We start from the raw sequence: 23,935 nt of genomic DNA, 5'->3' as shown, positions 1-23,935 counted from the left end.
AACATTTGTCACATTTGATCACAGAAATGTCACACTCAGGAGCTTCTCAATTGCTGTGCTTACAGACTGTGCATGCTTACGTTTCACCACCCATACTCCAGGCGTGACTGTGAGTGGTGCATGGAGCAGCAGCAAATCAAACCACTCAACACATCTCTTAATCCTCTGCCTAGTCAACTAAATGAGCTTGGGCTACATTTGGGTGGGTTTTTTGTCCAGCTCCACGTTTCAAGTCTGGCACATCAGTAAGAGCAGAACTGCAAGTCAGCCAAATCTGTTGTAACTTCACACCAGTGGAGCTGCTCCCCTGTTTTCCACAGGCTCCCACAGACCACCCAGTGCCACCAAGCAACCAAAGCTGGGTTTTGAAGACTTTATTTGGGATTCCTTTCAGGCACAGCTGTTCCTCAAACAAACAGATCACTTGAAATCACTTGAAATTCACTAGGCAAAGCTGTAAAGCACTCTGGTGTTTGCTACCCCATCCGTGTAGCATTCAAAGTTTTGCTCTGTTTCACAGGGGACCCAAACAAAATGAATTCAGAGGTGAGGCAGAAGGCTGGGGAAGCTTGAGTCAAGAGGAGCAGCGCCTGTCAGAGCAGGCTGAATGTCTCAGATCAAAGGCCTTTCAGCTGCTGCTGCCATCTTCCTCCCGCTGCCTGTAGGCTTTATTCAGCACTTGGATTTCCTCCTGGTAGCCAGCCCCTTCCGCCTGCTGCTTTTGGCTGTTCTGCCGGTGAGCCTCCACGGTGTCAGGGATGGAGATGTTGATGTCGCTGTCGGGGTTGCTGGAGGGGATGAAGAGGGAGTAGGAGGCAGACTCCCCCAGGTCGCAGGAGACGAACCTGTTCTCCTTGCGTGAGTAGCGTAAGGACGGAGACCTGACCTGGGTGGAGGACTGGCTGATGTTGCTGATGATGGACACCGTGTCCAGGGCCTCCTCGTTGTCGCAGATCTCAAGCACCTCCAGGTGGATTTTCACGCTGGTGTCAGCAAAGGTGTGGGGAGACTCCTCCGGGTCCGGCTCGTGCCCCACGCTCTTGGAGCGATAGACCTCGATCTTCTTGGAGGTGGGAGCGATCTTGTGCCCTTCAGTGCTCACCTCGTAGGTGGAGAGGGAGAGGGTTTTCCCCGTGGGCGCCTGGAGGGACACGGTGCCTTGGAACGCGCACAGAGGGATGGCCAAGGTGCCGCCTGCCCGCTGCGGAGAGAGGGAAGGGCTGTGACCAATGCGCTCAAGGAGGGACACAAAACCCAGAGGACACCTGCAGCCCCTTGTTTCCTGCCTCACCTTCAGAAAGCCAAGGCTTGGAGGCTATCTGGGCAACACCTGCAGGACTCACAGAACCAACCAGGATGGAAGAGACCTCCAAGGTATAGAACAGAATACAGAATTCACCAGGCTGGAAAAGACCTTTGAGGTCATCCAGTCCAACCTATCACCCAACACCATCTGATCAACTAAACCATGGCACCAAGTGTCTCATCCAGGCTCTTCCTAAATGCAGTGGTGTCCTCCCTACTCCGAATACTAAACACCTCCAGTGATGGTGACTCCACCACCTCCCTGGGCAACACATCCCAATGGCAAATCTCTCTGGGAACAATTTCTTCCTAACATCCAGCCTAAACTTCCCGTGACACAGCTTGAGACTGTGTCCTCAAGATCATCAAGTCCAACTCTTCACCTCACCCTAACTAATCAACTAGGCCAACGGGATGAGATTTAACAAGGCTAAGTGCAGGGTTCTACACTTTGGCCACAACAACCCCAAGCTGGGGGCAGAGTGGCTGAGAGCAGCCAGGCAGAAAGGGACCTGGGGGAACTGGTTGACAGCAGCTGAATGGGAGCCAGCAGTGTGCCCAGGTGGCCAAGAAGGCCAAGGGCATCCTGGCCTGCATCAGGAACAGTGTGGCCAGCAGGAGCAGGGAGGTCATTCTGCCCTGTGCTCAGCACTGGTTAGGCCACACCTTGAGTCCTGTGTCCAGTTCTGGGCTCCTCAGGTTAGGAAAGATGTTGAGATGCTGGAAGGTGTCCAGAGAAGGGCAACAAAGCTGGGGAGGGGTCTGGAGCACAGCCCTGTGAGGAGAGGCTGAGGGAGCTGGGGTTGCTTAGCCTGGAGAAGAGGAGGCTCAGGGGAGACCACCTTGCTCTCTCCAACTCCCTGAAGGGAGGTTGTAGCCAGGTGGGGGTTGGTCTCTTCTCCCAGGCAAGCAGCACCAGAACAAGAGGACACAGTCTCAAGCTGTGCCAGGGGATGTTTAGGCTGGATGTTCAGAAGAAATTCTTCACAGAGAGTAATTTGCCATTGGGATGTGCTGCCCAGGGAGGTGGTGGAGTCACCATCCCTGGAGGTGTTTAGGAAGAGCCTGGATGAGACACTTGGCACCATGATTTAGCTGATTGGATAGGGCTGGGTGATAGGTTGGACTGGATGATGTCGGAGGTCTCTTCCAACCTGGTTGATTCTATGGCACTAAGTGCCTCATCCAGTCTTTTCTTGAACACCTCCAGGCATAGAGAGCTTTGTGGGACAAACCAAGCCGCTGTGTTTCTTCGACCAAAGGCCATCCTGCAGCTTTTGTGGCTCAGCAGCTTTGAGTGTTGCTTGGTATACACACAGAATCCTCATTACTCCTAAATGAATGCAGAAATGTTGCTGCAGCTCCAGGGTTGTGTGTCTGACCGGAGCCACACAGGATGTGTAGCACTCTCAAAGACAACCCCCAGCTGGCCCCAGCCCTTTCTAACTCTCACACACCCCATTCCACTTTGGAATCCATGGCAACCACACAGGACAAGGAAGCCTTGCTACCAAGCACTCTGATCCTGTGAAGAATTGTCTCTCTGAGACCTTGCTCACCCTCACCTAGGCGAGGTGAAGGAAAGTTCAGACACTTACCTGCTGGAACACAGTGAATTGAAAGCTGCTCTTGTTCTTACAGCCACCCAGAGACACTTGCTCTGCGTGCACACACAAGGATGTGTTCTTCACTGTGCACATGCACATGGAGACACCAGGCAGTTACCTTTGTACAACTGATTTCACAGAACCACAGAACTGTTCCAGTTGGGAGAGACCTCTAAGATCACTCAGTCCAACCAGCAACCCAGCCCCACCATGGCCATCAAACCATGCCCCCAAGTGCCATGGCCACAGGTTTCTTGAACACCTCCAGGGATGGGGACTCCACCACCTCCCTGGGCAGCCTGGGCCAGTCCCTGACCACTCTGGCAGCAAAGAAATTGTTCCTCATCTCCAACCTAACCCTCCCCTGGCACAATTTCAGGCCAGTTCCTCTCCTTCTATCACCTGAGACTAGGGAGAAGACACCAAGCCCCACCTCACTGCAACCTCCTTCTATCTGCAGAGAGCAATGAGGTCTCCCTCAGCCTCCTCTCCTCCAGGCTGAACACCCCCAGCTCCCTCAGCTGCTCCTCCCCAGCCCTGTTCTCCAGACCCTTCCCCAGCTCTGTTGCCCTTCTCTGGCCCTCCTCCAGCTCTTCAATGTCCTTTTTGGAGCGAGAGTCCAAAACTGAACCCAGTACTCAAGGTGTGGTCTCACCAGTGCCCAGTAAAGGAGCACAATCACTTCCCTGCTCCTGCTGGCCACACTGTTGATGATCCAGGCCAGGATGCTGGTGGCCTTCTTGGCGACCTGGGCACCCACTGGCTCATATTCAGCTCCTATCACCCAGCACCCCCAGGTCCTTTGCTGCTGGGCAATTTCCAGCCACGCTGGCCCAAGCCTGGAGCACTCCTGGGGCTGTTGTGACCCAAGTGCAGGACCCAGCCCTTAACTTTGTGAAATTACTGGTAGTATTGAAAGGTTTCAATTTGGAAATGCTCAGATATTTCAATTACAAACATCAGGGCATGCCCCAAACCCAAGCACTCCATGAGTCACCACAGAATGCCTGCTGGGTTTCCTATGAGCTGCGGTCCAGCACAGAGCCAGAGCTGTCCCTCTGGGTCTGCCCTCCACAGGCTTGCCTCAGAGAAACAGCAATTTCCAAGTTGGTCAATAGGTATCCACACAGAGAATCACAGAATCAACCAGGTTGGAAAAGACCTCAGAGATCACCAAGTCCAACCTATGTCCACACATTTCATCCCTGGGGAATGCAGCAGGATCTCCAGCACCGGGGTGTTTGTTCCTGCCCTTAGAGCAGGCACTTCCTTGCTCAGTCTGACTTTTGGTGGAATGTTTCCTTCCCTCAGGTCCCACTACAGGGCACACAGAATCATAGAATTGTCAGGCTTGGAAGGGACATCAAGGCTCAGCCAGTCCCAACCCCTCTGCCGTGGGCAGGGACACCTCACACTACAGCAGGTTGCTCACAGCCACATCCAGCCTGGCTGCAAACACCTCCAGGCAGGAGGCTTCCATCACCTCCCTGGGCAACCTGTGCCAGGCTCTCACCACCATCATGGGGAACAACTTCTTCCAGACTGAATCTCCCCACTTCTAGTTGTGCTCCATCCCCCCCAGTCCTATCCCTCCCTGACACCCTCAAAAGTCCCTCCCCAGCTTTCTTGGAGCCCCCTTCAGATCCTGGAAGGCCACAATGAGGTCTCCTGGGAGCCTTTTCCTCTCCAGAATGCACAACCCCAACTCCCTCAGTCTGTCCTCACAGCAGAGCAGCTCCAGCCCTCTGCTCATCCTCATGGCCCTTCTCTGGACACCTTCCAGCACCTCCAGATCCTTCCTGGCACAGAGGCTCCAGAGCTGGACTCATCCCCTGTGCAGCTCCTGCTGGAAGGGCTGGAGGCCGTGGTGTCTGTCACAATCTGGGACAGGGCTCTCACTGGAGGACTCCATGTCCCAGCACATGCATTCTTTAACAGGCAAAGACAAAGATTTACAATGAAATAAATCACAAATGTCCTTGTTCCTCAAGGAGTGCTGCTGCATTCTGAACAGAGACAGCTCTGCATAATTGATGCAGCAAATCCTTTTGTTGTAAATGAGATTATCCACCTCCCAGATTTCACAGAAGACAGAAGCAGCTGTTGTTGCTATGAGGCAACCCTTCCTCCTCATCACTGCAGCTTAAGACCAGGGTCCCCTGTCCTGTTCCAGCTGCCTGAGCAGACTTCATCATAGTATCATTCAGGGTTGGAAGGGACCACAAGGATCAGCTAGTTCCAACCCCGCTGCCATGGGCAGGGCCACCCCACACTAGATCAGGCTGGCCAGAGCCTCATCCAGCCTGGGCTTATTCACTGGTAGAGAGATATTAGGGAAGCTTCATCCCCTGCAGAGAGCATAACCAGGCCCATGGGAGCTGGGCAGAAAGGTTTCCACTTGGAAATGCTCAAAGCAGTGAGAAAGGCCTCACCAAGAGCCCTTACAGTTTATAAATGATCCTACCAAGGTCATTGCTAGAAACTCTGCAGCCTTCCTTGCCTGGAAAATCAGGGTTTGGTCCCAAGGGCTTTTTGGAGGGGGAAGGGGAAGGTATTTTTCCAGAACTTGTGATTTTATTGCTCCTTGCAAACTGGCAGAAACCAAATCAAAACATCCTTTTCCCTCAGGATTGCCATCAAATAGTTATAGGTAGGTGAAATATGAGTGAAGGGCTATTAGGCTGAGCCTAATTCCAATTTCACCCCTAGCCAAAGCAGAGCCTCTCTCTGCATGCTGCTAAGTGCCTCCTCCCAAGGGTGCAGAGCACTGCCCCTGCTTCCCCTGAGTGTCTGCAGGAGCTGGGGAGCAATTTGCAGAGCTGAGAGCTTACACAGAAGTCAGGAGTGTGCAGCTGCAATCAGCTCTGAGCCCTGCTCCTGAGGCATTTACAGCTGATGCTCAGAATCAAAGAATGGTTTGGGTTGGAAGGGACCTCCAAAGGTGAACTAGTCCAAGCTCCTCCAGTGAGCAGGGACATCCCACACTACATCAGCTTGCTCAGAGCCTCACCTTGAATATCTCCAGGGATGGGGCCTCAACCACCTCCCTGGGCAACCTGTTGCAGTGTTCCAGCATGTCAAGGTAAAGAACTTGTTCCTAATATCCAGTCTAAATCTCCTCTCATTTCAAACCATTGCTCTTCATCCTGTCACTGCAGGCCTTGGCAAACAGTCCCTCTGCAGCCTTCTTGTAGCCCCTTTCAGGTCCTGGAAGGCTGCTATTAGGTCTGCCCAGAGGCTTCTCCTCTCCAGGCTGAATAAGCCCAGCTCCCTCACCCTCCCATAGGGGAAGTGCTTCAGCCCCCTGACCAAAATGATGCCAAACTCCGTTCCACAAGTGGTCAGGAATTTGTTCTGCTCAAGGAAGCCCAGGAAATCCTTTCAGGCTAACAATATTTGGTGCATCAAACCCTTCTGCAGATTATTTTTCTTTGCATTTCACATGAAGTGCAGCTGGGTTCCTCCTGTAGCAAGGATCTTAAATTCCTGGTGCCAGTTCTCCAGTGCTTAGCACCTGCAGAGACCAGCAGCCAGCCTGGATAAGCAGCTCCCAGGATTTCCTGGTAATTTTTTGCTTCAGGGAGCAGATGACTGCGCAGCAGGGAAAAGAAAGCACAAACAGCTCCATCCTCCATACACAGTTATCAATTAATACTCCATCTCCTGAGAGGAAAGCTGACTGCTCCACAAGCAGCTCCTTAGCCAGGTCAGGCTTGTTAGCAGCTGAAATCACAGATAACCTCTTCACAGCTCCATGACCTGAGCTGTGGCTCACCTCACTCACAGCTCAGTCTGATTCGAAGGACAAGAAATTGCTGTTGCAATGTGGTAAAGGTCATTAAAATGGTTTAAAAAAAGTCAGCTGGGGGAAAAAAGGAGGTGCTTAAGAGCCTGAATTTTCACCATGATCCAGGGGAAAAGGAAAACTTGTTTGGAGTGCACCCATGTTAGGAGCTGCCCTCCCTGACTGTGAACTCACACACACTGAGAGCCTGAGCTAGCTGGCCAGGGATGGCTGTCTGGGGCCATCAGAGGTGCCAGAGAGGATTCAGCATACAGAATCACAGAATCATAGAATCAATAAGGCTGGAAAAGACCTCAAAGATCATCAAGTCCAACCTGTCACCCAAGACCTCATGACTACTAGACCATGGCACCAAGTGCCACATCCAATCCTCTTTTGAACACCTCCAGTGATGGTGACTCCACCACCTCCCTGGGCAGCACATCCCAATGGCTAACAACTCTCTCTGTGAAGAACCTTCTCCTCACCTTCAGCCTAAACCTCCCCTGGCACAGCTTGAGACTGTGTCCTCTTGTTCTGGTGCTGCTTGCCTGGGAGAAGAAACCAACCCCCACCTGGCTACAACCTCCCTTCAGGGAGTTGGAGAGAGCAAGAAGGTCTCCCCTGAGCCTCCTCTTCTATCCTCAAAAAACTTCCAAAGATAGCAGAGGGCTAATGGGAGACATCCTGGAGCACTGGCTGGAGGCTGCATGGGGCACCCCAAGGCATCTCACCTGGTTCCAGATGCCTATGTCTGGGCAACAGACCTGAGCAAAAGATAATCACAGAATTGTTCAGGTTGGAAAAGACCTCTCACTGAACCCAACCATCAGCCTAACACCACTGTGGCCATCAAACTCTGTCCCCAGGTGCCATGGCCACAGGTTTCTTGAGCACCTCCAGGGATGGGGACTCCACCACCTCTCTGGGCAGCCTGTGCCAGTCCCTGACCACTCTGGCAGCAAAGAAATTTCTCCTCATCTCCAACCTAACCCTCCCCTGGCACAATTTCAGGCCATTGCCTCTCCTTCTATCACCTGAGACTAGGGAGAAGACACCAAGTCCTATCTCACTGCAACGTTTCAGGGAGTTGTAGAGAGCAATGAGGTCTCCCTCAGCCTCCTCTTCTCCAGACTAAACACCCCCAGTTTCCTCAGCTGCTCCTCCCCAGCCCTGTTCTCCAGACCCTTCCCCAGCTTTGATGCCCTTCTCTGGACACATTCCAGCACCTTGCTTGCAGTGAGAGGCTCTCACAATTCCAAACTTCCAAATGCCCTGCAACAAACAAGAGAGGTGCAACATCTGTGCTGCAGAGAAGCAGAGCTCAGGCTCTTGTCTCTTGTAGGAGAGCTCTGATGTGAGGCCCCAGAACGGAAAGTGCTTCTCCAAAGCCTGTGGAACGACCTGGTGGCAGAGCTAAGAACAGGCAGCAGGTTTTGCTGTGCTCCAGTCCAACAGCAGTCCCCTGGGCTCTGCTGCCTTCCCAAACAGAAATATCAGCAATCTAAAGAAAGCTCTAATGAGTTTGCATCCCTAATTACTTTGGTGGAATACAGCTCTAGCTGGGAAGGTCTATTTTTAGCATGTTTCCAGTCAGGATCCCGACGTTTCCTTCCAGTGACAATGTGTCTTCTGTCTCTTCTCAAACAGAGGCTTTAGTCTTCCACTTCCCTGAAAACAAAAATTAGCTGTAGCAAAATTAATTACTGCTATGATTTGCCCTTTGAGAGGCTGACTGCAGTAAATTCAGAGCTAATAGGGTATGACAAGAATAGAGAGGCTCACTTCAGATGACCTGAAAACTCGTGTCTGGCATTGGCCTGCCAGACGTGGACAGACCTGGAGTGGGAGGGAAGGAGCAAGAGGAAGTGCAAGAGAAGCAGCCAAGGAAAGAATCACAAAATCACAGAATGGGAGGGCTTGGAAGGGACCTCTGGAGGTGATCAAGCCCAGCTCCCTGACAAAGAAGGTTCACCTAGAGAAGGTCACACAGGAAAATGTCCTGGTGGGTTTTGAACATTTGCAGTGCCTGGACAGCAGAGCTGCTGTACTGAGCTGTCTGGGGCTGAAGTTGCTGGGTGCCACAGAAAGCCCTTTGATATTCCACAAATAAGCCTCTGGCCCCTTCAGTGACCCCTGCACTGTGGGACAGCAGCTCACAAGGCTCTCAGGTCACTCAGATGGGTCCAGGGCTGCCCTTACTGTGAGGCTTGTCCTTACTGCGAGGCTTGACAGGCATCACCTGCCACGAGCTTCACTTTGCTGTCTGTATTCACTGCTGCCTTCCAGAAGTCTCTGCACCTATGTATGCTGAAATCATTACAATCACTGTATTCTCATGCAAAGCTTTGCTGTCTCAGATTTGTTACATGTAGTCTTTTGGAGAGCAGAGCTGGTGCCACAAGCTCAGTGCACTCCTGGTGTCATGGGCAGTGTGATATTGAACTTGCTTGTGCCAATGTCTGGTCGCTCAGGAAAGGGGCTTTGATACCAAGCAGTGGCAGCTCTTTGCAGGACTGCCTCTGTGAGAGTCTCTGACAGTGTCTGTGGCCAGCTCCACAAACCTTCCTTATCCTCCTCACTTCTCCACAGCCCAGCTTTTGCTTTCTTCTCCCCACTTCCGTGGGTGCTGGTATCCAGCAAGCACTCAGACAAACCTTTTTAAGTGACAGATCTGAACCTGACTGAAGAAGCGGCAGCCACAGGGAGCCAGCTGCCTCACATGGGGGTGCCAGCAGGAAAGGAGCACTCTAGGAGCTCCCCTATATTCATCCTTGCCCTCCTGGGGAAGGCTTCTGCTCTCAGTATTGCTCCTGGTCACATAATTGAAGCAAGTGCCAGCAGCAGTTTGACTGTGAGCAGAGTCAGTGAGCACTGCAGGGACCACACCACTTTGTGCTCCTTGGAGCAGAGTGAGAAGGTGATGCTGAGAGGCTACATTGATTTCCCATCCTAGGGAACATGCCCTGCAGGAAGAACCCATGCAGAACACCACAATCTGCCTGGGTACAGCTGTGTAGGCCTGAGGAAAGCAGAGGCAATCTGCAAGTCCATTTGTAACTCAGCTTCTGCTCTGCCTGGTGTTTACTGAAGTGTTTATGTTGTTAAGGAGAAAGATGCTGTGTATTGACCACGGCTAAACCACCTCCCAGCTGCAGACTGGCAGGGCTGGCTCCTCCCAGGTGTAATCATTTGCACAGCCTCCCCCTACCCCTCTTTACAGGGCACATAAATAGGTTGTGTGCAGAGAGTCTTTTGAAAGAGTTTGCTTGAGGCAACCCAGAGATGAGGCATCAAGCTGGAGGAGAAATAATCAGCAAGTCTCTAACATACAGCAAGCCCTGGAGATTTCTGTGGCCTGAAGGCACTCAAGTACAGGGGGAAAAAAACAGATGACACATTTACACTCAGTCTCTTTAGGCAGGGGAGGTGGGCTGGGATTTCAGGAGCTGCTAGAGGGATCCATCAAGGCTGCAGCAGTGCAGGAGTTGGAATAGACAAGGGCCATTTTTCTCTCCCTTTCAATTACAGCTGGTCTGTACAGGCATTAAATAAACCCCACTGCCTCCTTCTCCTTTGGTGCCACTTTCATTCCTGAGAAATCACTTTGGTGGAGAAACCCTCACTCACAGAGCAGGGGATGAGGAGCCAACCAGCTACAACACCATTACTGTCACTCCAAGGTGGTGGCACAGCTTCAACAGCCAACCAAGGGCATCACAGAGCTTGTCTGGCACCCTGCTCTTCAAAAAGCTGAATCAAAGTCACCCCTTCCTTTCTTGCTGCTCATTTAAAGCCTGAAAATTGCAGAAGAAACAAATCCTGCTTTCACAACACAAATTAAAAGAGGCAGGTGTCACTTGTTGCTCAGAGGAGGGGGAAGAAAAAGAGGCTTTGGAGACTTCTTATCCCTTGTTTCTCTGAATCCCGTTAGGAAAGTGAGCAGTGAGGCCAGCTGGGATGTGCCACCCTTCCTGCTGTCAGTCCTGCTGAGAGTTCCCCTCCCTGGGGGCACTGAGGTGGCTGCTGGCATCAAACATACAGACACCAGCAGTTTTTCATGCAGACTGGGACAAAGCCCTCCCAAACCTAATGGGATATTCACCTGACTAAAAGCTGGGTGCTTGGACCTGGGGTGCTGGGGTCAGAGCACCACAGACCAACTTCACTCAAATGTGGTTGGATTTTCTTTGCCATTCTGATTAAGTTTGAGTTGCTGGCAACAGAACAGAACAGAACAGAATAGAATAGAATAGAATAGACCAGACCAGACCAGGTTGGAAGAGACCTTCAAGATCACCACATCCAACTCATCATCCAACACCACCCAATCAACTAAACCATGCAACCAAGCACCCTATCAAGTCTCCTCCTAAACACCTCCAATGATGGTGACTCCACCACCTCCCTGGGCTGCACATTCCAATGGGCAATCACTCTCTCTGTGAAGAATTTCTTCCTAACATCCAGTCTGAACCTCCCCTGGTGCAGCTTGAGGCTGTGTCCTCTTGTTCTGGTGCTAGTGCTTCTGACCTGGCTTCTTCAGCCAGCCCCAGTTTCTTATCTGAGCTAAGAGGTCAGTTTGCTGAGGAGATCTGTACCTTCTAACACTGTTCCAGCATCACACCCCTGCTTGCTATCAGCCTGCTGCTCTCACCCCTGGGACAGCCTGTGAAGAAGCTCTCCAAGAGCCCTACCACTCCAGGACTGTGTCTTGAGCTAGGACCTTACACCTTCATCCCACTGTGCAAATCAGGTATCTGCAAAATCAGCCAAGACAAAGTCATATGCACAAGGATCCAGCTGCAGGTGCTGCATTTCAGACCCCAGAGTCCTCACTGCTGGCCAGCTGCCCTTCAGCTGAAATCAGAGAATCAGAGAATGGTCTGGGTTGGAAGAGACCTCCAAAAGTCATCCAGTCCAACCCCCTCTGCAGTCAGCAGGGACATCCTCCACTAGATCAGGCTGCCCAGAGCCCTGTGGAGCCTCACTTTGAATATCTGGGGGTACTGGTTGACAGTAGGCTGAACATGGGCCAGCAGTGTGCCCAGGGGGCCAAGAAGGTCAAGGGCATCCTGGCCTGCATCAGGAGCAGTGTGGCCAGCAGGAGCAGGGAGGTCATTCTGCCCTGTGCTCAGCAGTCCTGAGTCCTGTGTCCAGTTCTGGGCCCCTCAGTTTAGGAAAGATATTGAGCTGCTGGAAGGTGTCCAGAGAAGGGCAACAAAGCTGGGAAGGGTCTGGAGCACAGCCCTGTGAGGAGAGGCTGAGGGAGCTGGGGTTGCTTAGCCTGGAGAAGAGGAGGCTCAGGGGAGACCTTCTTGCTCTCTCCAACTACCTGAAGGGAGGTTGTAGCCAGGTGGGGGTTGGTCTCTTCTCCCAGGCACCCAGCACCAGAACAAGAAGACACAGTCTCAAGCTGTGCCAGGGGAGGTTCAGGTTGGATGTTAGGAAGAAATTCTTCCCAGCAAGAGAGATTGGCCATTGGGGTGTGCTGCCCAGGGAGGTGGTGGAGTCACCATCCCTGGAGGTGTTTAAAAAGAGCCTGGATGAGGCACTTGGTGACATGGTTGAGTTGATTGGATGGGTTGATCAGATCTGATCAACTCATCACCCAGTTGATCAGATGGGTGAGAGGTTGGACTTGATAATCTCTGAGGTCTTTTCCAACCTGGCTGATTCTGTATTCTGTATCTCCAGGGATGGGGACCCAGTCACCTCCCCAGGCAACCTGTTCCAGTGTTCCACTACCCTCATGGTAAAGCACTTGTTCCTACCATCCAATCTAAAGCTGCTCTGCTCTGGTTTCTTTTGCCAAGGTGGCTGACCAGGTTTGGGCTTTCACACTTTAGCTAAGAGCTTTGGATACACTAGAACACCAGACTCTGCCTGCAGCTGTACCTGCCCCAACACAGAGGCCAGCAATTCCATCCTGCAAGACAACCACAGCCACCTACCACCTGTGAGCAGCTGCTGCTCGAGCTGCAGGGCTGGGAGCAAAGGGAACAGGCTGGTTTTGTAGGGCAGAAACACAACAGGGCACACCTCCAGGCCACGGCGTGTGCCTCAGCCTCTTGGCTTCCATTAGTGCTAATGGGAAAAACACAGTCACGGCCCTGCCCTCGGGATGCAGCCCTGGGAGGACTTGTTATTTTGCCTGTAAACACAGCAATTTGGTACACAGCCCTGCACTGCACTCAGCATTCCCACCTCTGCCTTCCTTTCAGCAGCACAGCCCCTGCCATGTGCTGGCTCTGCAGCCAGGCAAGATTGATGGCAGCCTGATTAGGGCTTTTTTTTTTGGCACTCCCTTTTCCCAGTGTGAAAAGAGGCAAACCCACAGCTTGCAGGTGAATACATTCACTGGGAAGTGCTAAAAAAAAAAGAGCAAAATGGACCTGCCATGGTAGGAAGGAGCTTGGGAACAGGTGACACTCTTCACCTCCTCCCATGGAGGAAGCTGAGTCAATCCAAGCCCTGTGATATGCAGAGTTAAACAAATGTTATGTCCTCGATAATGCTTTACACTTCTGATGCCATGTGGCACCTTCCACTTGCTTCTCAGTCACAGGGAGCCATGCTGTGATGTCCCCCTTCAGCTGCCAGCAGGTTTTGTTCTGCTGAAGAGACTGTGCTGCCACTTGCAGTACTCCTAAAGCAGAGCCACGTTCAGGCTCTGGCTAGGAAAAGAGGACATGAAGAGAGGCCACACACGAGCCAAGGAGGCTGTGGCATTTCTCCAGGACTCTGATACAGGATGAATAAAGCATTTCCAAGAGGAGTTCCATGGATGGAGTTACTCAGTAGCCTGAGAGAGCAGCTGTAACTTCCCTCTCCCCCCAGCACCTCTCCTGGTACATATCCTCTCTCCTAAGGCACAGAGAGGCTCTGCCAGCCCCCAGCCCATCCCCACTCCAGCTCTGGCTGCCCTTCAGACCCAGCACTGAACTCCTGACAGGGAAACTCTCCAAGTCTGCCTCAGGCTCAGCTTCATCTGCTCAGACATTTCTTCCTACTCCACCCAACAGACTGCCAGCCTGTACAGCAGAAAAAGTAACAGGAACCACTGCTGGCTTTTTGTGGCCTTGGTGCTGGGCTGCTTCCAGAAAGCAAAGTCAAAACAGTCTCTAACCAGGCAGCTGGCAGCAGCACACTGCAAGGGTACAGGAGCTGCCTGTGGAACTCAACCCTCTACATGTGTGGAACTCAACAGTATCACTAAGGTTGGAAGAGTGGAAGAGACCTCAAAGATAATTGAGTCCAACCTGTCACCCAAGACCTCATGACAACTAAACCATGGCACCAAGTGCCATATTCAATCCCCTCTTGAACACCTCCAGGGATGGGGACTCCACCACTTCCCTGGGCAGCACATCCCAAGGGCCAATTACTCTCTCAGTGAAGAACTTTCTCCTCACCTCCAGCCTAAACCTCCCCTGGCACAGCTTGAGACTGTGTCCTCTTGTACTGGTGCTGGCTGCCTGGGAGAAGAGACCAACCCCCACCTGGCTACAACCTCCCTTCAGGGAGTTGGAGAGAGCAAGAAGGTCTCCCCTGAGCCTCCTCTTCTCCAGGCTAAGCAACCCCAGCTCCTTCAGCCTCTCCTCTTGCCTTGCATTGGAGCAGCAATCTTACTGCCCACTTCTCAACAAGCAGGAGGCCTAAGATGATGTTTTTCTCAGGCCCTCAAGCTGAGCACCTCCTTTGCCACACTGGAATGCAGCATGTAAGGGACAGCCTTAGCAGGTGTGGCTGCTGTTCCTCCTGTCCTCTCGGTCCTGCTCACTGAAAGGAAAGCTGGAAGCACTCTGCTAAGAACATCTCCATTTCTTTCTGTGATGGAACACTCATAGTCTGAATACAATGGAGATGAGAGAGCTTTATCCTGCTGGGATAATCATCCATTGCTTCAGAAGGTTTGCTACCTTCTCCACAGCTGCCTGCTTCACTGACACATTAGGTGTAAGCAGCACAAATAGCATAAATGCTAAGGACCAGTGCTGGATTCTCTGCTCCTGCTCTGGCAGGGGGGTTGGACTGGATGGTCTCTGGAGGTCCCTTCCAACCCCTAACATCCTGTGAAAGCCTCTTTTAACAAAGGTGAGAAATGGAGAGGGAAGAAGTGACTTTTCTGAGGTGCCTGGGGACTTGCAGACAGAATCAATTAAAACAGGTGGCTTGCAGCTTCTTTCATGGTTGGCCCAAATTGATCTTTCACCCAGCACACCTCTGAGAGATGCAGTTCAGTTATTTTTACCATGCTTGCTGGAGTTTTCTGCTCTGCCCTTTTCCAGCAGCAAAGCAAATGTCAGCACTGTGAAGCTGTGGAAGCTCCTGCTGAATGTCACAAACAGCCCAGATCTGCAGCTCACCAGCCTTGAACCTTCAGACCACAGGAGCCTTGCTGCCCTGGCAGCTGCACGCTGGGATATCACTTGGAAAATGTCAGAAAGGGATGGATTAGGCTTCCTTGTAATGCAGGCAGGGAAGGTGCAGGTCCAAAAGTGACATCTAGAACCCCAGGGCAAATGAAGCCATCCATGTGTGGTCAGTGCAAGCTGCTTCACAAAGAGATGTTGGTGCCTGCTGTGCTGGAAGTCACAGCCTGACAGTGTGACAGGGCAGCCACAGCCTGACAGCGACAGGGCAGCCACAGGAGGTGGGGAAAGGCATTTATTTATCCTTTCTTCATTTTGAAACTTCAGACCTCCTCTGGAAGAGGAACCTAGTGATACACTGACTTTGTGAAGCTGTGCATGGCACACAAGGGGTCAGCAAGAAGCAGGAGATGAAAATCAGCCTGAGCCACCATTTCCTTTTGGCCACAGAGCAGTTCCCCACTGCACACTGCACCAGAGCCAGCATTTGCTTCCTCATGCAAGGGAAGATCAGTCAAATTTGAAACAGCAAACAAGTTCCTACTTGACTCAAATGGTAAACTCATGTTTGTGAGGGGGAGAGGGGGCTCCCTCCTTTAGAGAGAAAATACATCTCACATGTCTTACCTCTCATGTCAAAGGTTGAGAGCAAGTTGATCTGGCTGGAAGTCAGCCCTGCTTGGAGCAGGAGGTTGAATTAAGTGACTTGCAGAGGTCCTTCCCAACCTAAAGCCCTCTGCACCCCCTGTTTTGTGGGCTCCATCTGGGCTCTGACCTCACTGCCAGCCACTGTAACACCAAATGTCTGCTGAATCCCACAGAACACAGCCAGAGCCTCAGAGCTCAGCCAGCCAGGCTGCCTTTGGCTTCTGACTTCATTGTGCCCCAAATTCCTGCCTCCTGCATCACCTCAGGGCAGTAACAATGTTTGTCATAGCAGAACCAGAACTCTCCAAGCAGCAGCAGCAATCAGTGACCCTGTGCTTCTATCAGCATGACAAGGAACAGGCCAACAAGGAGCTTGAACTTGGAATAGACCAAGGGCTGGAAGGCCTCTGCTGTGAGGCCAGGCTGAGAGGGTTGGGGTGGTTCAGCCTAGAGAAAAGAAGCCTCTGGAGAGATGTTCTGGTGGCCTTTTGGGACTTAAAGGGGTCAGTCATAAAGCTGGAGGTGGAACTTTGAGCAGGGCCTGTTGTGACAGGGCAAGGGCTGATGGTTTGAACTAAAAGAGGGAGATTCACACCAGAGAGAAGGAAGAAATGTGGTGAAGCCTTGGCCCAGGTTGCTGGTCATTGCCCCAGCCCTGGAACCATTCCAGATGAGGTTGTTTGGGACTGTAAGCAACCTCCCCTAGCTGAAGATGTCCCTGCTGACTGGACTACACAAGCTTGAAAAGTCTCTTCCCACCCAAAGCACTCTGTGATTCTATGATTAAGAAGACAAGTGAGAAACGATTGCAGGATAGGGATCTGCAAATCACAGAATGCTGAGGGTTGGAAGGGACCTCTGGAGGTCAGGTCTAACCCCTCTGCCAAAGCAGGATTACCTAGGGCAGGTCACACAGGAACACATCCAGGTGGGTCTCGACAGTCTCCAGAGAAGAAGTCGTGGAGTTGTGGCTTTGCTAACACACACAATGCTAGGTATGATTTTTGGTCAAAGACACCACAGCACCAGGAGGAGCAGGAGTGATTCCAACCTCAGCAAAAGGCTGCTCTCCTGTCCTGCTGAGGGAGTTGTTCTGCCAGGAAAAAAAACTTATCACGAAGGGCAAACCCCTCCTTTACCTGCCGCGGGGTCCTCTCGGATTTGCTCCTGCACCACTCCCAGTCGGCGAGCTGGGGCTGGGGGCTCTCCTCATGGGACAGGCGCCTCTCGGCCCCCTCCCCGCGGCCGCTCTGGCTGCGCTCCGGGGGCTCCAGGGCCGCGGGGCCGCTGTCCAGCGCCGTGGTGCTGAAGGCGGCCTGGCCGTCCTGGGAGCTGTCCTCCGCCGCCCCGGCGCCGGGAGCGGGCGCGGAGCAGCTCCCTCGCCGGGCTTCCCGGGAGCTGCTGCAGCTGCAGCTCAGGAGGTTGTGACGGGAGGCAGATCCAGCATCGCCATGGCGGTGGTGGTTTTCCCGGGAGATCTTGTAGATGCCGTAGCCTTGCTGGAAGGAGAGGTTGAACTCGAAAGCCCTGCGTTTGGCTGAGCAGAGAGGGAAGAAATGTGGCATGGAGAGTCAAACCCGAGAAGGGAAGAGGAGAGGCACTGAAAATGGCATTCTAAACCATGGGATGAGTTATTCAGCTGCTACTAGAAACAGACAGTCTTTCAGCCACAGAAAGAATGAACTGTGGAGAAGGAAGCATCCTCACAGCAAGCTGTTATACTGCTTGATTCTGTATTTCCCCCACCCCCCCCACCCCTTTCTTCTATTTTACTCTAAATTTGTGTAGGAGTTCTTCAGCATGAACACCGTGAGACACAGACCCCTCCCATGGAGCATGCCCTTCACTCACTCCTGTCACTCTGATTCCTGGCGAGGAGTTGTGTACAAACCACAGCTCCTCCTCTTCTCATTTGCTCGCCCTGAGCACAGCATTTCCCCCATGACATTAATCATGCTCAGCAGGTTTCGTGGGGCTGATTAGCAGAAGTCAGCTGTTGGAAGGCACATCTTTCCCAGGACAGGAGAGGAGGGCAAAACTAGGACTGAGTGCATCAGACTCTTCAGGAAGACCTGGCTGTGACCTGGGAGAAAATCAGCCAAGCCTCTGTGCCTCACCATCCTTGACTTGAAGGTGTCCAGAGAAGGGCAACGAGGCTGGGGAGGGGTCTGGAGCACAGCCCTGGGAGGAGAGGCTGAGGGAGCTGGGGTTGCTTAGCCTGGAGAAGAGGAGGCTCAGGAGAGACCTTCTTGCTCTCTCCAACTCCCTGAAGGGAGGTAGTAGCCAGGTGGGGGTTGGTCTCTTCTCCCAGGTACCCAGCCCCAGAACAAGAGGACACAGTCTCAAGCTGCACCAGGGGAAGTTTAGGCTGGAGGTGAGGAGAAAGTTCTTCCCAGAAAGAGAGATTGGCCCTTGGGATGTTCTGCCCAGGGAGGTGGTGGAGTCACCATTCCTGGAGGTGTTCAGAAAACATTGGATGTGGCACTTGAAGCCATGGTTTAGTTGTCAGGAGGTGTTGGACTTGATGATCTCTGAGGTCTTTTCCAGCCCTATTGATTCTATGATTCTATGACCCCCACCCAGCTGCCTCACACAACTGTGCTGCCAGGCATTGCTCTGAAGAAAGCCTCTGTGGTTCAGAGGGACAGTTTCAAGGGGGACAAAGCAGTGCCACTGTCAGTGACCCCCTCTCCTCTCCATGACACGACACATTCCTGCTGTGTGCCACCTCCACTACTTACTTTTGAGCTCTTCTGAGGACACCACGTAGGAATTCCTCCTGCAGTTAATGATGCAGCCACAGGGCAGGTGGATCCAGTGCTCCGACAGGACAAACACCGGGGTGACCGTGGCAGCCAGCAGAGTCAGCAGGAAGCTGAGTGTCTCGAAGGAGAGGCTTCGGACGCCTGTGATGTGCTGGATGACCATTTGGATCTGAAAGGTTTGAAATGTAAATCACTGCAGGCACATGAGAGACTTCCAGGAATAAAGAGGACATCTCCCCAGGAGTGTGGCACAAGGAAAAGACACAGGTGGTCATTCTTCTTTGCCCAGCCTCACAGTTTAGTTGCTAACAGAGGGGAGAAAATGCACTGCCAGAGCCTCCTCGTTCTGTGTTTCTCAGACCCCCCTCACTTCAGCTTCATGCAGACACCACAGCATTACTCCAACAAGCACCTCCCAAGCTGAGCACCTCAAAGACCCTGCTGGCTCGGTGCATGATGCCCATGGGAAGCCCCCCTGAGGGGGTACAGCAGAGAACCTGCAGTGCCCTGGGCTGTGCTGCAGATGCTCTGTAATTCTCCTCACAAGAGCAGTTCAGGGGCTGCACCCACCCCGGGGACAGGGCCAATGCTGCCCCAGAGCCACATCCTCTCCTCAGCAGACTCCTACCTGATTACACATGGGTGTACCTCCTCCCAGAGACACTGGTGCCTGCACATGGCCAGCACTCCCTCCTTTCCTCCCAGTGCCACAGAGCTTACAAAGATGCAAGCAAAGCTCCTTTTTTGCTAACAAACTCCTCTTTTTGTTTTGACCAGGCTGGCAAAAAACACAACTCCAGCCACAAGGAGAGGCAGAAAGCACAGACCCCAGGTGCTCAACAGCTGCAAGGGTGGACCTGGCCATCCCTGCACTCCAGTGATGTGCTGCCAGAGGAAGATCCTACTGAGTCAGGCTCTGCCACAGCTGCTGACAGTTCAGCTCATGTCGTGACACAGACCTGCTGCACAGAACTTTGCTGCACTACAAGGCACAAGTGCTGCAGCTGCTGTTCATGCCCCAATGCAGGGCACCCCAACTGACTCCCACCCCCACCCCCCCACCCCCCTTTCAAACACCATCAGGAAGCAAAGCAAGCTGACACTTTACCATCATCGGGAGCCAGAGAATGACTTTTGTCAAGGCAAGAATCAGCGAGAAGCGTTTCTGGGCAAAGCCCACGGTGAGGCTCCTGCTCTGCAGGCTCCTCAGGCAGTGAGGCTCCAGTGCCCCACTCTCAGCCACACCTTGCCTACAGCCTGCCTCAGAGCCTGGACATGGGCTTGGGAGCTGCCTCGGCGTTTGCTCCACCGGGTCGAGCAGTGACAGAGACGGGGTAGCGGAGCTGCAGCCTGCAGGGGTCCCTGGGGTGATGCAGCCTCGAGAGATTTCCTGGTAATCGAGGTGCAGCAGCTGCTGCTCATCCGAGCAGAGGAGCTGGTAAGTCAGAGGAACAGACAGCACCGTGAGGAGGCAGAAGCACAGCGAGTAGACAATAAATAAAAACAAGATGTAGGAACTGGCACAGTCGGTGAAGCAGCCCCAGGAGGTGGGGATGTAGCTGCCCCAGCCACAGAGAGGCAAAATGCAGATCAGCAAACTGAGAATCCAGATGGTAAGGATGGCCTGGACCATGCTCACCCCTCGCTTGGAAGCGCTGCAGCTCCTTTTCTCAGATTTGTGGATGGTGTAGAAGTTGTAAGAAACTATGAGAGACCCTTTCAGGTTGCTGGAAATGCCCTGGAATAAATATATCAGGGCTGAGGTGGTGCAGAGAGGCTGGGGGAGGACATCACTGGACCACTGAGTGAGCATGAAAATACTGACTGGCACGATGCTGATCAAGTCATCTATGGACAGCGAGGTCACGATCATGGACACCGTGCTTCTGGTCTGCATTCTCAGCAGGCAAACGAGGGAATAGACGCTGCCCAGGAGTGCTGTGGATGCCATGATCAAAGTCAAGCAGAACAGGAAGACATTCAAAGTTCTCTGCTCGCCAGGCTTGTCCATGCTGCTGGGATTTTCAGCAAGGAAGCTCGTCCCGTTCCGCGACAAATTCCCAGGCGTTGCCGGCATTGTCCTTGGCAATTCTTTCCCCTTTGCCTGCTCACTGACTCTGCAAGTTTTCCCCAGCTGAAACCAGAACTGTTAGCTCCACATCACAAGTTTCTTTGTCTCCCTAGACTCTCTCTCCTGCGGTGCCTGAGGGAGGAGCGGTCAGGTGAAAGCTCCCTTGATGACCAGAACAAGTCATGCTCTCGAAAAAAATCAGGCAACAATGAAGTCTCAAAGGTGCCGACAAAACGCAGCTCTCCACCCTCCTGCCGGCGCTGGCTCTGGTGGGAAGCCCACGCCGCTCACGCTGACAGCCACCAGGCACTCAGGAGTTCAGCCGGACCGAGGCAGGACACCAGGAGCGGTCAGGCTCTAGTAGCTCGGCGAGAAACATAGTAGGAAGGAGAGGCTGTTGGATTCACGCTGCGCTGCTCGGAGCTGCAGGAGGGAGGAGCCAGATGCGAGCAGGGGAGCAGAGCAGGGCAGTGAGTATCTCCTCAGACCGAGCTGGATCGAAGATTGAAGCAGTGTCCCTGCTTAGCCACTCCTCCGATGCTGACACTGGAATCCAATGCAAACACTCAGCTCTGATGTCAGCCGCCAGTGTCACTCCCGTAAAGCCCAGGGCTGCTCCAGGCTGTGCGGCTCCCGCCGGGGCTGCTTTCCTCCCTTCTCACTTGTGTGCTCCCAGCTCAGCCGGGGGAAAGCCGCAGGAGCCTTTTGTGAGGGCGGAACGAGGCGGGAGGGGTCTGCTCTGCCTTTGTGTTCCCGCTCCCGCCGCACGCGTGTCTGTGTAGGTGCACCCACAGCACAGGGATGGTCAGTCAGAGCCAACCCTTCACCAGGGACAGGTAACTGCTGTGCCAGTCAGGAGCTCCCTGCCCGGGTAGGACCTCAGCTCGCTGTGTGGCTTTACCAAACTTTCGTTCCCTGCACGATTCAGCCCTGAGCTGCCTCAAATGCTGACTGCTCTGGCTGAGCACAGGGACAGGCACAGCCCCTTGCCGGCACGCTGGCACCTCCTGGGGGTTCTCTCTCGGGAAGGAGCAGTGCTGGAGAAGATGGTAAACTGGCAACACTTCCAACACTCCATGGACAGAGAGGCTCAGTGCAATCACAGGATCACAGAACGGGTTTGGTTGGAAACAAGTTTGGTTGGAAGAGACCTTTAAGGTCCAGCCCAAGCCTTACCCCAGCACTGCCAGGTCACCACCAAACCATGGCCCTCAGCACCACATCTGCACAGCTTTGAAACCCCTCCAGGGATGGGGACTCCACCACTGCCCTGGGCAGCCTCTCCCAGGCCTCAACAACCCTTTTAGGGCAGCAATTGTTCCCCATGTCCAACCTAAACCTGGTGCAACTTGAGGCTCTTGGTTCTTGTCCTAAGGCTTGTTCCCTGGGGGAAAAGACCAACCCCCACCTGGCTTCAACCCTTCAGGGAGCTGCAGAGAGACAGAAGGGAGGAACCAAAGGAGCCAATCTCGGGGGACTCTGCCTCTCTTCTCTTTTGAGGTCACACACAGGATGTGGATGCAGGACAGGTGTTCTCTGATGAAGGGCAGTACTGAAAAGCTGCTGCAGCCACCTGCTAGTCAGGGTAACATTACAAATCCACTCTGTTAGTAATCCGCATTACTGACAACCTGATCCTTGCTCAGTTCCACCCAGTTTGAAATGCGTGAGCAGTGTCAAGTCAACAGCTGAACTGCTTGGGTGGTTTCCCTCCTGCCAGGGAGCAGTGATTGTCAGAAGTGCTGAAGCCCCAAACAGGAGAGGCAATGGGAACAGATTGAAGCAGGTGATTCTCCCCCTCTACTCCACTCTGCTAAGACCACAGCTGGAGCATCGTGTCCAGCTCTGGAGCCTCTATTACAGGAAGGATCTGGAGGTGCTGGAAGGTGTCCAGAGAAGGGCTACGAGGATGAGCAGAGGGCTGGAGCTGCTCTGCTGTGAGGACAGACTGAGGGAGTTGGGGTTGTGCAGTCTGGAGAGGAGAAGGCTCCCAGGAGACCTCATTGTGGCCTTCCAGGATCTGCAGGGGGCTCCAGGAAAGCTGGGGAAGTACTTTTGAGGGTGTCAGGGAGTGATAGGACTGGGGGGGATGGAGCAAAACTAGAAATAGGAAGATGGAGCTTGGCTGTGAGGAAGAAGTTGTTGCCCATGAGGGTGGTGAGAGCCTGGCAGAGGTTGCCCAGGGAGGTGGTGGAAGCCTCCTGCCTGGAGGTGTTTGCAGCCAGGCTGGCTGTGGCTGTGAGCAACCTGCTGTGGTGTGAGGTGTCCCTGCCCATTACAGGGGGTTGGAACTGGCTGAGCCTTGAGCTCCCTTCCAACCCTGACAATTCTGTGATTCTAACACACGTCTGCAGCTGTGTGTGACAAGAGCCTGCAGCACAAGGATCAGAGCTGGGTGCAGTGACCACTCAGCTGAGTAACTCTTTGCAAAAGAGAGGAGCATCCATGCTGCCTTCCACACAAGGCACAGTGCTGGATGTGGACCTTCCATCTGGCCTTTAACTGTAGGGGATTTGACCTGGCTTTTGAGATTTATCTGTCCTGCTGGACTATTGATTGTCAGTCTGCTGTGCCAGCTGAAGGCCAAGGCTCATTTCTTTCTATTTACAAATCACAGTCACCTCTGCCCCAGCAAGTCAACTTGAAATTAAGGACAGTGCTCTAAATCTTAACTGTGTGGGCCTGGTCAGAAGTGCAGAGATAAGAAGAGAAAGAAGCAACATTCACCCTTGTTTGGACCTCTCTTTTTCAGCCTGGCTCCCGCAGGAAGCACATGGCCAGGCTGCCTGGCTGTGGGGATGTGTGTGTGCACATCTCCCTCTTCCCTGCCCCACCCCTCACTTCTCTTTGACAAAATGATTGTTTTCATCTCCATCTGACGGTGTCAAAGCTATTAAGTTCCCACAAGTTTTATGGAAATGAGCAGCTGAGCAGAGGAGAGAGATCACAGCAGGCTGCAGCAGAGTTCCCCCCTCCCTGGAAACCAGTGAACAGACAGCAGAGGCTCTGTAAACACCACAGCCAGCCAGCAAGCTCCAGCTGAAATTCCAATTCACCTGGATGCTAAACATCAGGAAAGCAGCTCCAAGCCCTCTGCCATCTCTGAGTGCTCCCTGATGTAGAATCACAGAACTGTCAGGCTTGGAAGGGACCTCAAGGCTCAGCCAGTTCCAATCCCCCTGCCATGGGCAGGGACACCTCACACCACAGCAGGTTGCTCACAGCCACCTCCAGCCTGGCTGCAAACACCTCCAGGCAGGAGGTTTCCACCACCTCCCTGGGCAACCTGTGCCAGGCTCTCACCACCCTCATGGGGAACAACTTCTTCCTCACATCCAATCTGAATCTCCCCATTTCTAGTTTTGCTCCATTCCCCCCCA

General features: G+C 53.1%; 2 protein-coding genes across 3 annotated transcripts in view; both read right to left on the bottom strand.

The window, feature by feature from the left end:
- The window catches only part of STRIT1 (small transmembrane regulator of ion transport 1), a 221,839-nt gene that overhangs the window by 35,626 nt on the left and 162,278 nt on the right, over nucleotides 1-23,935 (bottom strand). The window lies entirely within an intron of this gene.
- On the bottom strand, nucleotides 535-22,176 carry GPR149 (G protein-coupled receptor 149). Its single transcript, XM_068145677.1, has 5 exons — nucleotides 22,151-22,176; nucleotides 19,593-20,601; nucleotides 18,461-18,653; nucleotides 16,859-17,256; nucleotides 535-1,201 (listed from the first exon to the last, which is right to left on the bottom strand). The coding sequence occupies exons 1-5, from the start codon at nucleotides 22,174-22,176 to the stop codon at nucleotides 629-631; spliced, it is 2,199 nt and encodes a 732-aa protein (XP_068001778.1). The 3' UTR covers nucleotides 535-628.

Source organism: Melanerpes formicivorus, unplaced genomic scaffold (genome assembly GCF_026170545.1).
Source record: "Melanerpes formicivorus ecotype bairdi unplaced genomic scaffold, bMelFor1.0.p_v2 SCAF_12, whole genome shotgun sequence".
Taxonomy (NCBI): Eukaryota; Metazoa; Chordata; class Aves; order Piciformes; family Picidae; genus Melanerpes; species Melanerpes formicivorus.
Note: the sequence above shows the minus strand (reverse complement) of the source record. Positions and strands in the feature narration are given on the sequence as shown.